A 16058-nucleotide genomic window follows, 5' to 3' on the forward strand; every position below is an offset into this window, starting at 1 on the left:
TAGGGAGGAGCAGCTGTCTCCAATACATCGTGTCCCATGGTGTATGGGACTATTCAAACAAGGTTGGAGAATGGCGAACCGGGTATGGAAAGATAAACTTCCTCTCAACCTGGGATCAAACCAAAGATTCAATCTCTTGCTCCCCCTACAGCCTCCCTGAGAAAAACAGCACCATCTACAAATGTCATGTGAATGCCACCTCTTCTCCCAGTGAAAATCATCCTGTGCCCTTTGGGGGATACTATTCCTCCTTCGTAAATTCTTACATGTCAAAGGGTTGCAGTCAACCCTTCCCAGCTTTAATGGGACATCATTGGGTTTGTGGGGAAAATGCTTACACTGTGTTACCAGCAAATTGGTCAGGTATCTGTTATCCTGCTCAGCTTTTCCCACAATTCCGGGTGCTTCAATCCCTCCCACGAAATCGCCTCCGTAATTTCAGGCGAAAAAGGAGGGACTTGCCAGATGCTAAATGGTATGTGGATAACATAAGCCCCCTAACTTGGGAAGAAGCTGTTGGCATTTCTTTAGTCCCAGTAGGGGGGGTAATCCACCATGCAAAAAGGCTTTTAAGGTTACAAGCGGTGGTTGAGATCATGGCCAATGAAACAGGAGAGAGCTTAAAAGCTCTAGCCAAAGAAGCAGGAGCGGTCCGACAAGTGGCCCTCCAAAACCGTCGGGCATTAGATATAATACTGGCAGCCAAAGGAGGGACCTGTGCTCTAATTGGAACAGAATGCTGTGTATACATACCTGATAATACTAATGAGGTAATAAATCGTGCTAGCCATCTGGAGCAAATTGCATACCTTCCCCACGAAGAACCAAGTTCCTTGTGGAAATGGATAAGTAACTTATTCAATTTCTCTAGTCTGGGAAACTGGTTGTTTCAAGGAATCCTGACTATCCTATTTGGAATTCTAATAATCTTTGTGTGTTTTCAATTGATTTCTTGTTGTATCCAAAACTGCACAAGACACACCATCCATCAGGTTACCCCTAACCAGAGTGCTAATCTAATGTTGTTAAATGTCACCAGTGAAAGTAATGAAAAAGAACGATTGATGTATGGAATCCAGTAAGTCATTGGTCATGGGCGTAGCCTTGACCAAAAGGGGGGATTGTGGAAGTATAACATTGTATAAGTATAACGTTGTATAAGGGGACATGCTGGATACATTGTATATGAGAGGGCATGCCAAAACATGTTACAAAGTATCTGAGGGAGCACACGTAGGGACAGTTAGCTTTTGAATGGAGAAGCAATTAAGATAGAGCCAGCACATCTAAGAAGTAGGCATCAGAATGGAAGGTGTGAAGGGCAATTAGTTAAGTTAACTGGAAGCTGTTAAAGGAGATTGTTAAGGGTGGCAGGTAATTGAAGATACGTGACTGGTCTCAGGGATCTCGAAGGGTGGTGACTAAAATCTTTTTCTTCTTTTGTCTGTAACTTCTCTGTAACTTGTTCTCCAGCAAGCTGTATAAATTAAGAGACACAAGCCCCACTCGGGGGGCTCACTTCTAAATGTATTAGCAGAGCAGCTTTGCTAATAAAACAGAGTGGTCTGATAAATTGTGAGTCTGAGTCAAACTTTGACATTATCATGAAATGTAAACATAGAAAATCTGCAGATCAAGGTAGAGAGTGTGCATAAAAAGAACCACAACTGGGGACTGGTTAATGTCCTGAATCCTTAATCTGAAAATGAAGGGACGCAGGAAAGAATAGACAACACTTGATGAAAAACGTCAGAAAAACGTTTAATAAAAGAACACCTTACAAACATTGTCTGGGCAAGCAAGCAGGAGCTAAAAAAAATCGTACAGCGTACCTAACAGCAGTGTTAGCAAAGAAAAAAACCTCTTAACTTCCCAGCAGTGCTCCTGAAAGTTTAAAAGTGTTAGCACATTCACCAACTGCAATGAGAAAAAACATAGAACTCGCCAGAGCAGCCCAAAAATATTACGGTGTGTCTAACAGCAGTCTTAACAAACCAAGAAACATCCCCAGGTCTTGAGTGTGCGACCGTGAACTTAAAACTGCAAAACATTCACACATTACAGACCCGCACCACTTACCAAAGCGGTAGTTTAAACAACAATCGCTCTACAATACTTTATTCTGTTTTTCACAAAAAGGATCAGCTTCACCGAAATGAAACCTCAAAAAATTGGATAGAAACTCATAAATGTTCCTCTCCACGGAAATCTTTAGTAAAAGGCGAAAGATTTATACGATCTGAAGAGAAACCAGAGTATAACAAACACCCCGCAGAGGCGCTGCCGGGGAAACCGCGGTCTCTCCTCACCTCAGGGTGACTACGCTCACAGCCCGCCACACCGCTCGCTTTTACAGGAGAGTGAATCGAGCCCGCTTCAATCCCGAGCTTGATCATCGGAACCGGGCACGCTGCGAGCAGAACCATCCCCTTCACCAGGGACTGGCTTCACGGAGCGCAATGCACTGTGGGTATGCAAATCAGACTCGCCGGCCCGCCTCGCCGCTCAAACGAGGCTTTTCTCGGGGCTGCCCCTGCCGGGCGGAGGGGGCGCTGCCGGCGGCCGGGGCCGGCGGCGGGCGGCGGGCGGGGGCGGCTGGTCTCCCCAGACACTCCCGCTGACGCGCAGGCGCACGGAGGGCCCCGGAGCCGGGCGGGGAAGCCCGAGGGCACGTGGCCCCCCGCTGGGTTCGGAGGCTCGAACCCGGAGCCAAGGCACGCGCCTCGCGAGGCCGCAGGAGCCGGGATCGCCCTGGAGCGTCTCTCGCCAGCCGGGGTGGGCCCGGCCGGGGGCCGCCGCTTGCTCCGTCTCTGCTGCCGAGTCGCTGCCCGGGGCCCGGGGGTCGCTGAGCTGCAGCCCCCCGAGACCCGGGACCAGCTTCCCCCCGCGCCGCCCGCCTGCGCGCTCAGCCTCCCTGGGCGGCCCGGGGAGGGACCGAGGGGCCTTCCCGGCTCTGGCGCGGAGGCCGCCCCTGCCCTTCTGCGGGGACGGGGACGGGCGCGAGAGCAGGCCGGGGAGGCCGCTCGGGGCGGCTCCGACTCCTGGTGGGGGGAGAGCCGCGAGAGGCGGCGGCGCTCGTCCCCCGGCAGAAGCGGGTCCGCGACACGAGCTGCTCGCGGGGCTCCGGGATCCCTGGGACGGGACCGGCTCCGGCTCTCGGGCAGGCCGGACACGGGAGCGCTCCTGAAGCCGGGGGCAGCTCTGTCGGCCCCGCCTCTTCCGAGCCGGGCTGGCTGCAGCACGTGAGGCGGCCGCCGGGAGAGCGGGCCCCGCAGAGGCCCCGGCCGGGACCGGGCGGCCCTTGGGCCAGGGCGCCTGGTGGGGGTGGGGCCGGCGGCGGGGCTCGGAGCGCTGGCGAGCCGGGGCAGGGGGAGGGGCCCGGTCGGAGGGGCGGAGCCGCGGCAGCCCGTATGCAGATATGTGTGCGCGCAGAGCCTTGTGGGAGCGGGAGCTGGCTGCCGAGCCGGGCCCGAATTTGGCAGGCGGGGCTCGGCGGGGGCCCCGGGGACACGTGGGGGCAGGTCGCGGCAGTGGGGGCCGGCGTGGGCGGGGCGGCGGGCGTGTCGCGGCGGGCCCCACCGTGGGCTGAGAGTGCGGGGCGAGCGAGGGCGGGCGGCGGCTGGGGCTGTGCAGCTCATACTTACCTGGCAGGGGAGACACCATGATCACGAAGGTGGTTTTCCCAGGGCGAGGCTCATCCATTGCACTGCGGGTGTGCTGACCCCTGCGATTTCCCCAAATGCGGGAAACTCGACTGCATAATTTGTGGTAGTGGGGGACTGCGTTCGCGCTCTCCCCTGGCAATCGGTCAAAAGAATAAAAGCTTTTATGTGTGGTATTTTGAGTTCTTCTTGTTGGTTTTTCGATTTCATTTGGTTTTTTTTTTTTTAACTTATTCGTTTTGGTAGATGTTCTAGAAAAGGGTGGATCTGTGCTCTGCTTTTATTCAAGGATAATTACTTATCTACTTTGGTTTCTTTTTTGCTTCTTTGAGCATAGCTCAGTGATTTTGTCTTTCAAATGTTGGGTCAGGCTTCTTTGTTGTTTTCCGGTTCTGCATTGGGTTTTTAGAGCTGGTCTGCTCTCTAGTCTGCCTTTGGGGTTTGCACTACTGTCTTCTTTTGCCCTTAGAGGAGCTGCTTGGCTGTTCTGCTTCTTGCTCTGCTTGCAGCTTTTTGCCCATTCTTTGTTCTTGGGCTCTTCTTTCTCTGACAGGAGGATGGCCTGTCAAAAACGCCTGTCTCACCTGGTCCCCTCCTCCAGCCTGCAGGCTCTCCCCCGGCCCTGGGGCTGCTTTGGCTTTTGCTCTCTTTTGTTCTTTCTCTTGGTGGCAACCCTGTCTGTGCTACAGAGACTAGGCTGGCAGAACCCTATGGTGGAGGTGGTCTTTCTGTCGCTTTAGGCCCACCGCCTCCCCGAATGCCCTTAGCTATGGTGGGGGTTAGGTCGGCGTGTCCGTGTCGCCCAGGATTGCATTTCCCTTTTACACACCCCTGACGGACGGAGCTATTTTGGCTTATTTGACTTAACTGTTCAGCACGCACCAACCCTCAGGCCTGGTCTGCACAGGGAAAGGGTGGACACAGCTTTTGTAAAGGGAACTCCTACCTCACCAGTCTAGGATTTTGGGGAGTCTGACTCATGATTTTCCAGTGGTGACGGTGGCAACACTGAGAAGTTAAGGATTATTATTTAGCCTTTACATTACAGTAGGTTTGGGGAGGGGGGAAATCAGGATTGGGACCCCTGAGTGCCGGATGCAGCACGACACCTGGTGCCTTGTCTTGAGCTTACAAACCAAGACACATGGAACATAGGCTGGGTGGGGAGAGGTCTATGTAACTCATGCAGTTGTTGATATACATGTGACCTCAAATATTACCTCCCCCCCCCGAAAAAACCAACCCAACAATAAGACCAACCAACCAACCAACCACCTCCCCAACAGACCCACAGTCTGGAAAGCATTTGTCCCTCATACTGGTGAAAAGACTCACAGCAGAAAGAAGGATCCCAGCTTCTTTAATAATCCTCTAGCAAGACAAAGAACCTCATGTCTATAGACTCACAAAACACTCCCAAAAATTGTAACAATATTTTGTCATAAAGAAACCAAAGCGTTAAAGACTTAAGACTTTTCAGCTACTTCAAAAAATCTACTTTAAAGAAGCATCATCACAGTTAAACCCTTTCTGCTTTTCTAACCAGAACATTGTCCCCAAAAGGAGATGCACCGTTCCTGGAGGCACTGCAATACCAGGTCAATGCATGGGGTGGACAGAGCAAGCTCCTATTCCATCCCCCTGTTTCAAAAATCAATTTAATATACAGTCCTCAAATAAAGGACATAGCAGATATTAAACTGATAAGAACAGATTTTAAAATTTTATTAAAGTTAATGTTTAAAATCAAATTTGCACAAGTTAAGAAGGAAGGTACTGTACATCTGGGGCCGGGCTTGGGTTATGGGGGATTGCAAGTATCAGTTACAAGGTTCACGAGGTACATACATATCGCATAACCAGCATAGATCCAGCTTGGGGTGCGGGAGTTTTTAAAGCTGTAGTAAGATGAGGCCCTGAAACATAAACCCTTGGTATCAGAGGCCCGTTATGAGACCTAAGGCCTGAGCTAAAGTAATGGTCAAGACTTTGCTAACATAAAGCAAAGTTAAGCTGTGAGCCAGAGGCAGGACCTGCTCACAGAAGCTGGCAAGGAAAAGGCTGAGGTTGCATAGACATAGATCTAAAGTGTATTGGATACCAGAACTGTATACAAATGGTACAAGAACATTCTTATACCGTCCACATAGATAACAAGGACAGGGGAAAAGGCTAGTATGATGGAGAGAGTTGTTTTGTTCAAACCAACATGTACAAGGTGAGAGGTGGCACCTCACTACGTAGAAGGGTGGTGCATAGTTACGTAAAGGGGTTGCACCTTAATACGTCAGAAGCGTTATGTAACTTGTTTGTACCTGTGTAGAAGAATGCATCCCTGGGGGGGTGTCCTTGTCTGGCCTAGGGGGCAGTGGAAAGTCGCGCCACTGACTGAGCTGAGTCCATTGCCAGGGAGCACAAATTCGTAGTATGCCCTGTAGAGTCTATAGGGAACTATCACTGTGCTTCGTTTGACAATAAACCCGGCTCAGGTGCCTTCGTACCTTACTAGAGTCTGTGGTTTTTGGGGGTTCTCTCGGGGTCTGCTGTGTTAGCTATCTGCCCAGAGCTGGGGCAGCACACAAAGGGAACACACACGCAGCCGACTGTTACCATCACCGAACACGAGCAGAGCACCACACTGGTAGCGTCTGACAACAAAAGTGTCAGTGGCTAAATGGACTCGGGTAGATCACCCATGGAATGTATTAAGAGTCCAAGTCAATAGTGGTGTAGACAATAAGTACATGGGTGGGTGTGTCCTTCGGTTCATCAGGGAAGGGAGGAGGTGGGTTATTTCCCTGGGTGCGTTCTCGGTTACTCGACCTGGTACTGGTGGTGTCCCGTGATGTGTTCTGTGTAGATGTCTCTGGACCACCTGATGGTGTCGGACACCATGAGCTGTCTCATGAGCCGGGCGTAGCGTCGACCGACTCCGCACGTTCTCAGTACCGGCTCATTGTGGGGGTCCCATGCGCTCAGGGCTCCCACGACCACGGCATGGATCTGGACCTTGTAGCCCTGAGCTCTCAGGGTGTTGGCCAGCGGGGTGTACGTCAAGACCTTCCATGCTCGGGCCTCGTGGAAGGCTGGTGACCTGTTTTCAAATGGCACCGTGATGTCTACCATGAGGACCCTTTTCTTTTCTGCGTTGGTCACAATGATGTTGGGTCGCAGTTGGCTGTCTGTCCCGGGGATGGCAGAGTTGATGGTGATCTTCCCCAGGGATGGCGGGATGGCTTTCACCAGCCGGTTCTGGATGGCATTGTGGCGGTGGCACCAGACTCCGGAGTGGTGCTTGCATCCACACAGGACGTGAGGCAGGGTCTCTTTGGCGTAGCCACACTTCCTGCAGCGCTTGTCCCGGTTGCCATGGCAGATGGCTCCATTGAGGGGAATGCAGTTGAGTCGGGCCCGGTGGATGAACCACCAGTCAGCGAACCTAGTGAATTTGCCCCCAGAGAGGAAGTGGTTGCTGGCGTCCCACTTGCTGGACACCTGAAACACCTTGTCCTGGTCCGGCTTCCGCTTGAGTTTCTCGGCGTAGTGGCAGCGGATGGCGTCTTTCAGGGTCCTTTCCAGCAGCGTTCTGGCGGTCGGGGTGACGATAGTGTGCTCCAGGGTCTTTATGCACCGCACCAGTATTCCCAACTCCTGGTGCTCCTTGCACCACTTCCACCGGCAGCTAATCCTCTTTCCTAGACGTCTCGAGGCATTGCAGGTGCGGGACCAGAGAGAGGACAGGTCTCCCCCCTTTCTCCCGAACTCAGCTTCCAGGAAGCCGCTGAGGTAAGTGTCGATATCCTGCTCAGAGGGGGCCCTGCTGGTGCATTTCCTGACCACGTCCCGTATGGCTTCCTCCACGATGCTCCTCACTGTCGGGTCCGGGCATGTCAGGAGGCGGAAAGTGTGAGTGATCACCGCCACATCGCACAGGTCACCCATCCGAGGCACGTTGGCTCCGCCCTGTCTGTGGCAGTTGTAGAAGATGTCGGTGCTGGCCCTCTGGGGAAGGTCGAGCCATTTCCTCACCAGCTGCCTGATGGTGCTATCGGCCTTGTTCAGGTGCACCTTGGCTACGGACGATCCCCTGAGGACAAAGGAGATGCGGGGGATCAGGAAGGTATTGAGGGCATTGATCTTTTGCCAGGGGGCGAGCAGGGAGGAGTCGGTTTGGGCTGCATACCGCAGGATCTCCACAATGGTGTCTTCGGGGGTCTGTCGGACGCGGACTCCTGTGGGTGTGCCCAGATGTTGGTATACCTCTCCCTCTTCGAGGGAGGTCATGGGCTTGCCCTGGATCAGGAACCGTGATGCCCGGACCAGAGCCCTGGCACCGCCTTCGACATGGAGGGAGGCGCACTTTTGGGGTTGAAGCGGAGGCCCATCCACTCGGCAGCTCGGTTGGCAACGTCGAGCATCCCCTGGAGGCTTTCCGAGCTGTCAGCGACCAGGGCCAGATCGTCCGCGTAGGCCAAGATGCCGATTCTCTTGCCATGCAGGTTGAAGCTGGCCAAGCTGCTGGAGACAGCTCGGATGAGCAGTTCCATGGCCAGGTTGAGGATGATGGAGCTGAGGGGCAGCCCTGTTTCACGCCGCAGCGGATGGGGATGGCGTCCGTCTCTCCGTCCGTGGCGCAGATGGTGGTGGTACAGTCCTTGTAGAGGTCCCGGAGGATCTGGATGAAGGTTTCTGGCATCCTGAACTCTCCCAGGGTGGTGAAGATGTGATGGTGGGGTATGGACCTGAAGGCGTTGATCAGGTCGAGCCATGCTATGGCGCACTGCCTCCTGGACCTCCTGGCCTCCTGGATGGCTGTCTGAAGAAGAAAGTTGTGCTCGTAACATCCCTCACAGGACATAAAGCCCTTCTGCGCTGAGCTGATGGGGCCCCTGCACACTGACCAGTCCATGATCCTTGCTGCGAGGCAGCTGGCATACAGCTTGTAGATGGTGGAGCAGAGGGATATGGGCCTCCAGTTGCTGGGGTCATCTCGTTCGCCTTTTTTGTGGATGAGCACCGTCATGGATTTTTTCCAGGAGCGGGGGGCGCGGTGGAACAGCTTGCATTTGTTGAAGATGGCAGCAAGCACCAAGCAGCTGGGGTCTCGCTTCTACAGCAGGTGGTAGCGGATGCCATCTTTTCCAGGGATGGTGTTTTTGGTCCTCGTCAGCCTCGCCAGCACCATCCGCGGGGAAAAATCTCGCTCCAGGTTCTCCATGAGGTTGATCAAGGGTAGCGGTAGAAGGCACTCTGGGCGTCGCACATCGGTCTGGGCCTCACGATCAAACACATCCTTGAAGTAGGAGTAGAGCCTCTCGGTCTGGATGGCGCAGTAGGAGGAGGTCCCGTCGAGGATCTCCCTCATGGCTTTTGAGCAGTTTGTCCTGTATAGTTTCTGAATATGGGGTGCAGCCGCCGGATCGTAGCGGCAGCTGGCATCCCCTCTCCTGCCTTCTCTGGCGGTGTTGTTACGGCTCAGCGCAGGGAATCTGTGAGTGGTCCGTGTGCCCTCCTGGGGTTCCCTCCCTCTGGTTGTGATTTCTAAAGGCAGTTCTGTGGTCAGTCTGTCCATCAGGGTGTCGAAGTTCTCGAAGTTGTCAGCCTTTGCCAGCTCCTCCATCCAGACGGATTGCCATGGTGTGGCGACCCTGGCTCGCGGCCGTCGCTCCTCCTGCTGCATTGTCTCCGCAGGTTCAGGTGCTGTGGGGATGGTCTGTGGCCTTGTTGTCTCTCGGACTGGGGAACGGTGTTCAGGTGAATCTTGAGGCCGGGGTCCTGGTGTGGTGGTGGGGGCAGCTCTCCGTGTCTCTGAGGCAGTGCTGGATCTTCCAGGAGGGAGTGGGGTTCTGGAAGCACCGGTGTTGGACTTTGGGGGGATGCAGTCGTGTCTGGAAGCGCTGGGGATGATCCTGGTTCTCCTACAGGCAGTATCCGGCTGGGAGGTCCTCAGTGGGCCATGGGAGGCAGAAGAGGGGCAGAGGAGGAGGCCTGTAGGGATTGGGTCCTGGAGGTAGATGCAGTCATTTTCCCCTGCCTCACCCTCTGTGGGGCGGATCTCTGCTGTGCCTGCAGACTCGCCAGGTGGTTCCTCTCGGTCTGGCAGAGAAGCTTGAGGAGGTGAAGTCGCTCCTGGGAGGGGGGCACGGACTCGCTGGCCATGATGTCTCTTTGTCTGGAAGGACAGCATGCGGCACCGAGATCCTGGGCTGTGGACTGCGTTCGCTTTGGAGCGGCGTTCCTCTGGGCAGCAGGGTGATCAGTAATTTCAGGGTCCTGGGTTGAGGAGGTGGTTCCTTCGGGAGCATCCCTCTGTGGAGCAGAGGGGCAGTGATCAGCATCCTGGTCGTGGGTCGTCGGGCGGGCTCCTCTGGTAGCAGCTTTCTCAGGAGCAGCAGGGCAGCGATCAGCATCCAGGTCCTGGGCAGTGGGAGAGGTTCTCTGGGCGTCCTCCTCCTGAAGAGCTGGCGAGATGTTGTTGCTCCTGGATGTGAGGTCCCGAAGAGCCATCCTCATGGTGCTAGGTGCGGGAGTTTACTGGAGAAAAGAAAAAAGAAAAAGGGCAGAGGCCCTTCTCATTATTCTCCACTAGGACGTTCCAGGTGGTATGAGGAACACCCTAACCCCTTTTTTAAGAATCTAATTGTTTTATCGCTCTGAGATCCTTTTTACTACTTGCCAAGATTTTAATAAACAAAGAATTAGAAGAGCAATGAAAATAAGGGTCCAAAATTGGATAAGGCAGAAAAAACCAGCTAGTGATATAGGGTCAAAAGGTGTATAAGTTTTATTGGTCATAAGCGAGATAGAATGTTGCGAATAAGGATTACAGGTTACACACCATGAGACTTTTGCAAGATTATAATAATCTTTCTTACATACAAAAGAAGAAGAAACTTCAATCAAAAAAGTTCTTAACTTAGATATCTGCAATCAGGAAATCATCAACCAGTTAAAATGATCAATCTGACAATCAATTATTTGAGCTCTTTTATCATTGACTCTCTCATCAATTTTTCCCCAGATACTCACGCCTAGGTAGTACACAAGCTCTGGCCAGGAACTTGTCAGAGATCCTTAGAAGAAAGTCGGGGTACTCAGCTTTTGGAGAGAGGGAGGCGAATTGATCCACCAGCCAGAGAGCAGACTCTCCGGGGTGTATCCTCAACATCACACTCTCCCTTGCCTGTAGCAGGTTTATATGGCTTGTTGCCGCTAGCCTGCTTGATGTGCTCTAGCCAATGAGGCCTTGAGATGCGGGCATAGTTTAGGGTAAGTTTGATTATCTTAGTGTATGCATTGCTGCTTAACTTAACGTTAAGGGCCAATTGCTGCTTCGCCAGTACAATTTGGTTTCTCTTTTGCATATTTTACTGCTGTACCTTGTGTTTTTTTGCTACGCTGATTGCCATAGGAACCGGTATTAGATTGCTGACGCTGATCTTTCCTTAACATATGCAAGTATTCTACAATTATAATATATATTCAGCAGATTTCTGCTAGACACTTTATGCAACGCTACTTATTTCGAGAGGATGTGGTTTGTGGCCATCTACGTTTCGGGGTTTAATGTAAGCCATTTTCCTCCCAAGAAGGCCTTATATCATTTATTCTAAAATATATTGTACATCCCCCCAGAAGGCCTAGAGGGAGGCTGGACACGTGTAGTCAGATTGATTTCAAATACATTCTCTTCGAGCCAGTCGTTACCATTCACTATTGCAGTATAATGCACTCGGGCAGACGCCACTGAATGCATGCAGCAGAGTTAACAACACAAATAACAATTACTACTACAATGTCCCAGTACCAGTCGGAGCCAAATATGGAATCCACAGTGAATCCGATTATAGACCTTCCCCATCCCAGGACTGTTTTTACTCCCACACCCAACCAATTTGGGAGTTGGTCAGCACATAAGGTGAGGCTGTCCCACCAGGAGGGGTGGGGGGGCTCCTCAATATCCAAAGGGTCTTCAAGATTGAGGGGATGGCTTAAAACTTTATCGATTCCGTCCAGGATGGAATACTGCAGACCTGCATGCCATTCTAACTTTAGGGCCCTGTTAGGTAGTGACCAGGGGTATAAGAAATGAGCATTGACAATTCCGTTGCACCCCAACACAATCGGGATACCCCCCACTTTTACTAATAGGCTGGGACCTGTAAAACATCCGTGTGTTTGCCATGTCTCATCATGCAGGACTAATGTTGCAGTGTGGTTACATGCACAGAAACCATCGCCAGTAGGTAAACAAAGCTGCTCAGTGAAGCACCGCGTGAGATTGTCTGAATTACGTCGCCCTGGAAAGTTGCTGTGAACTATTTTCCATTTGAGGTTTTGTACCATTCATTTTCCTGCAGGGTGGCATTGTCGGAGAGCAAAAGTCTTAGACAGTGTAATCCAACTATGGGGAACTAGGATAGGGAGCCTTGCCAGGAAAGACCCTTATTTAAGAATGTGAATGTTTCCAGACTTTTTTTGTACTGGCAAAGGTGTGTGTCTGCATTAAATTGGTTGGTTTTTTGCATGTAAGACATATGTAGATCTTTTGAAAAGTCAGAGAGGAGGCCTTGTCCTCCTGATCGCCAGACAAGATCCATTATTGCCTGAGTATCATTCCTAGTTTGATTTGCCCATTCGTTGAGTCGCAAGGTGATGTGATAGCTGTCACTTATAATTTGTTGTGTTGCCTTGTTAAATAGTCCAGAAATGTGCCTGACAACCCCGCTTGTTGGCATCCACAGGTTGCGTTCGGTAGTTTGAAGTGCGTCCGTTAAAAAAAGAACACTTAGTCCGGTGACATGAACCCTTACTAATCATGGGACTGTTCCACAACGCCGGACGACAGATTTCGACTATCTCTGAGCTGTTCAAACGGGTGACATTGGTCGAGCAGGTAATCCAAATCGTTTTTCCCCATCGGGAACAAAGGTATGTGGAGTTGCATATAATATATAAGCATATAATGCTTAAATTATCCCAAAATAGCAAGTTTGGTTTAAAAAGTCATAAAAGGCACATCATCCATAATCTGAAACTTGGTGAAATCTAAGTATAGAACACACAACCAATTTGGGGATTGTGCCCTGCTTCTCAACACTCTGCCCTGAGGTTGGCACTCACGGTCACAAGCTACTCCAGACGGCTCGAGCCCTCTCATGGATCAGTAACTGGTTAGCAGATAGGAGACAAAGGGTAGGAATAAATAGTCAGTTTTTACAATGGAAAGGGGTAAATAGCAGGCTTCCAAAGTATGAGACGAGACTACAGACATTAGGGATGTTCAGTTTAGACAAGAGATGACTAAGGAGGGATACGATACAGCACCGGTTCTCAACCGGGCGTCCGCCAAAAGAAACCTGGGCTTGACCCACCTCCGACTCACTTCAGTGGGCCACCAAGCCTGTTTGCCTGGTTTGCGGAGGGGGAGGCGGGGAGAAAGAGGGGCACAACAAAAAATTGCAGTATCACTGCAGAAGAGAAATCTCCCCCTGCCATCAATATCATAGAATCATAGAATATCAGGGTTGGAAGGGACCTCAGGAGGTCATCTAGTCCAACCCCCTGCCCAGTAAGGCATGAGCAGGCAGCAGCTAGCCAAGAAGACACGCCACTGCTCTGCCCTGGTACATTAGCCTTTCACAAAAAGAAAAGGAGGACTTGTGGCACCTTAGAGACTAACAATTTTATTTGAGCATAAACTTTCGTGAGCTACAGCTCACTTCATCGGATGCATTCAGTGGAGCATGGCAAAATGGAAGGCAGAACGTTGGGGGAAGGGGGACAGGTGACCCCGTTTGCCTCCCCCTACTTCACCTCTGGCTGGGGATCCGCAGGGCCGTGTATTTATTTTTACGGCCCCCAGTAAATAAAAAGGTTGAGGACCACTGTGAGAGAGGTCTATAAAACCATGAATGATGTGGCTAAAGTGAAGAGCGAAGTGTTATTCACCCTTTTCCACAATACAGTAAAGGTATACGTGGGGGGGACCCGCCTGATGAAATTAACGTGCCGAACTCCCTGCCATGGGATGTTGTGAGGGCGAAAAGTAGCACTGGCTTCCACAGAGAATGAGGTGAGTTCATAGAGACTAGGTCCGTCAAGAGCTATTAGTGAAGGTGGTCAGTGATGCAATCCCATGCTTGAGGCAAGCCCTAAATCTCTGACTCCACAGAGACCAGGAGTGGAAGATGAGGGTGGATCACTCCAGATTTCCCGGTTCAGTACACTCCACTGGGGTAGATGATCGTTGGTGTGACCCACTCTGGCCTTCTTACAGGAGATCATGGGGGTGAAAGAAATAATTGCTAATGAGCTCTGCTGCATAAGGCCATCTAAAATAACCAGATGGGCCAGTATGAATACCCTTTATGCACCATTAAATATTAACACAGAAAGCATGGGGATTAGTTACTCTAATTCCTTCATTCGGGAATGAAATCATGCAGGCCGGACACTGGAGTGTTACTGAAGTCCGTTTGGGGAGACTATGCTGGTTACAAAAATAGTTTAACTGTGTTTCTCTGTGACAAGGTTGACTTTGTATTGTTTCCTTGTGTCTCCTTATAGAAGTTGTGTTGTGAGATCTTTAGGATTTTACTTCATTTATGATGAAATCTTGCTGTAACTTTAGTCTAATTTTGAATGAGTAACTAGACATGAGCTTTTGTGTGTGTTACTGGAGTATTGTTTAAAAAGCTGGGATTCCACTTTCTGCTGCCTTTCAATTAAATTTCCTCTAAAAGCCCACTTTAAACCTCCACTTCCCACATAACTATCTCAAACATACAGTCATCAGGCATACATAAGATACTTACAGTTTCACTCAATACCAGTCCAGTTCCTTGCTGTTTCCTGTCTAACCGCTGCACACATATGCTATTCCCACCCTACCCTGAGCTGATTCCTGACTTTTGTGCTCAGGACAGGAAAACGGGAATTGAGAGGTAAGCTGTGCAGGGAACTCTTCCTCAACTTGCACTCCACTCCCCAATGGCCTTTTGGGGTCTTCTATGATGAACTTCAGGTTACATTTGATTGCCAGGATTTATGGTCTCATTAATTAGCCATCTCTCCTAATGCAGGGATCCTACCTGTCAGACCAAAGATTGATGGCCTCTGCTGGGCCCGCTCTCCCTGGCAGGCGGGCGGCTGCATCACGTGCTGCAGTACGGCTCAGAAAAGGAGGGGCCCGACAAAGCTGTAACCTGATTTCCCAATAACGCTTCAGTGTCTGGCATGCCCTATAATTGTAGCCAGGTCCTGTACCAGGAATCCAGGGTATCAGAGAGACAAGAGAATAGCTTGTATCGTGGACCCACTTCTGCCGGGGAAAGAGAGATGCTGCATTTTGCTTCTCTCTCTCCCCACCAGAAGTTGGTGCAATACAAGAATGACCTCCCCTGCCTTGTCTCACGTCAGTTTCTTGTCATTGCAGAAGGTCAGGGGTTGTCACCCACTCCAGCCATTGGAAGGCCACTTGATCCCTTTTGTGACCCGCCCAGTGAGGCTGAGCGCACAGGCGGGCAGCGCTGGTGAAAGCTGTTCTCGTGTATCAGGTTAGCTGCAGCTCAACGAACCCCCAGGATCCCAGGGGAGCTACTTGGCAGCAGAGACAGACCAAGCAGCAGGTACAAGGCCGGGCCAGACCCCGGCTGGCAGGTAGAATCTCAAGGCATGGCTACACTTGCGAGTTAGAGCGCATTAAAGCAGCCCCGTGCGCTCTAACTCACGACGTGTCCACACTGGCAAGGCACGTAGAGCGCTCGGACTCCGCAGCTGGAGCGCTCCTGGTACTCCACCTCCGCAAGAGGCGTAACGCTTGGTGTGCCCTGGCTGGAGCGCCGCAGCGCCAGTGTGGACGCCCTGGTCTGTTAATGCGCTCTGATTGAAGTGTCCCACAATGCCTTCTCTAGCCACTCTGGTCATCGCTTTGAACTCTACTGCCCTGCCCTCAGGTGACCAACCATCAGACCTGCCCTTTAAACTCTCTGGGAATTTTGAAAATCCCCTTCCTGTTTGCTCAGCCAGGCGTGGAGTGCTCTCAGTGCATCTTTGCAGGTGACCATGCTTCCACGCGCCAGGCGAGCCCCAGTATGGAGCAATGGCGAGGTGCTGGACCTCATCAGTGTTTGGGGGGAGGAAGCTGTCCAGTCCCAGCTGCGCTCCAGCCGTAGGAATTACGATACCTTTGGGCAGATATCAAGGGACATGATGGAAAGGAGCCATGACCGGGACGCAGTGCAGTGCAGGGCTAAAGCGAAGGAGCTGCGGAATGCCTACCGCAAAGCCCATGAGGCAAACAGCCACTCCGGTGCTGCCCCTGTGACCTGCCGTTTGTACAAAGAGCTGGATGCAATACTGGGGGGAGACCCCACCTCCACTCCGAGGACCACC

At 51.7% G+C, this 16058-nt stretch overlaps 1 protein-coding gene and 3 non-coding genes across 4 annotated transcripts in view; 1 reads left to right on the forward strand and 3 right to left on the reverse strand.

Moving 5' to 3' along the window:
- LOC122461547 (uncharacterized protein T26G10.4-like) overlaps positions 1-7946 on the reverse strand; it is a 31366-nt gene extending 23420 nt beyond the window's left edge. Inside the window, exon 1 of the mRNA XM_043521514.1 lies at positions 6164-7946. Coding sequence (XP_043377449.1) covers positions 6477-7946 — 1470 coding nt within the window. The 3' untranslated portion in view covers positions 6164-6476. The remainder of the gene's footprint in view (positions 1-6163) is intronic.
- LOC114021764 lies at positions 2144-2259 on the reverse strand. The gene has a single exon (XR_003566188.2). It is a non-coding gene; the product is annotated as a U5 spliceosomal RNA (small nuclear RNA).
- LOC114021763 lies at positions 3637-3800 on the forward strand. The gene has a single exon (XR_003566187.2). It is a non-coding gene; the product is annotated as a U1 spliceosomal RNA (small nuclear RNA).
- On the reverse strand, positions 5224-5413 carry LOC114021772. Its single transcript, XR_003566195.1, has one exon. It is a non-coding gene; the product is annotated as a U2 spliceosomal RNA (small nuclear RNA).
- Positions 7947-16058: the final 8112 nt, after the last annotated feature.

Source organism: Chelonia mydas, chromosome 8, assembly GCF_015237465.2.
Source record: "Chelonia mydas isolate rCheMyd1 chromosome 8, rCheMyd1.pri.v2, whole genome shotgun sequence".
In the NCBI taxonomy this organism is placed as follows: domain Eukaryota; kingdom Metazoa; phylum Chordata; order Testudines; family Cheloniidae; genus Chelonia; species Chelonia mydas.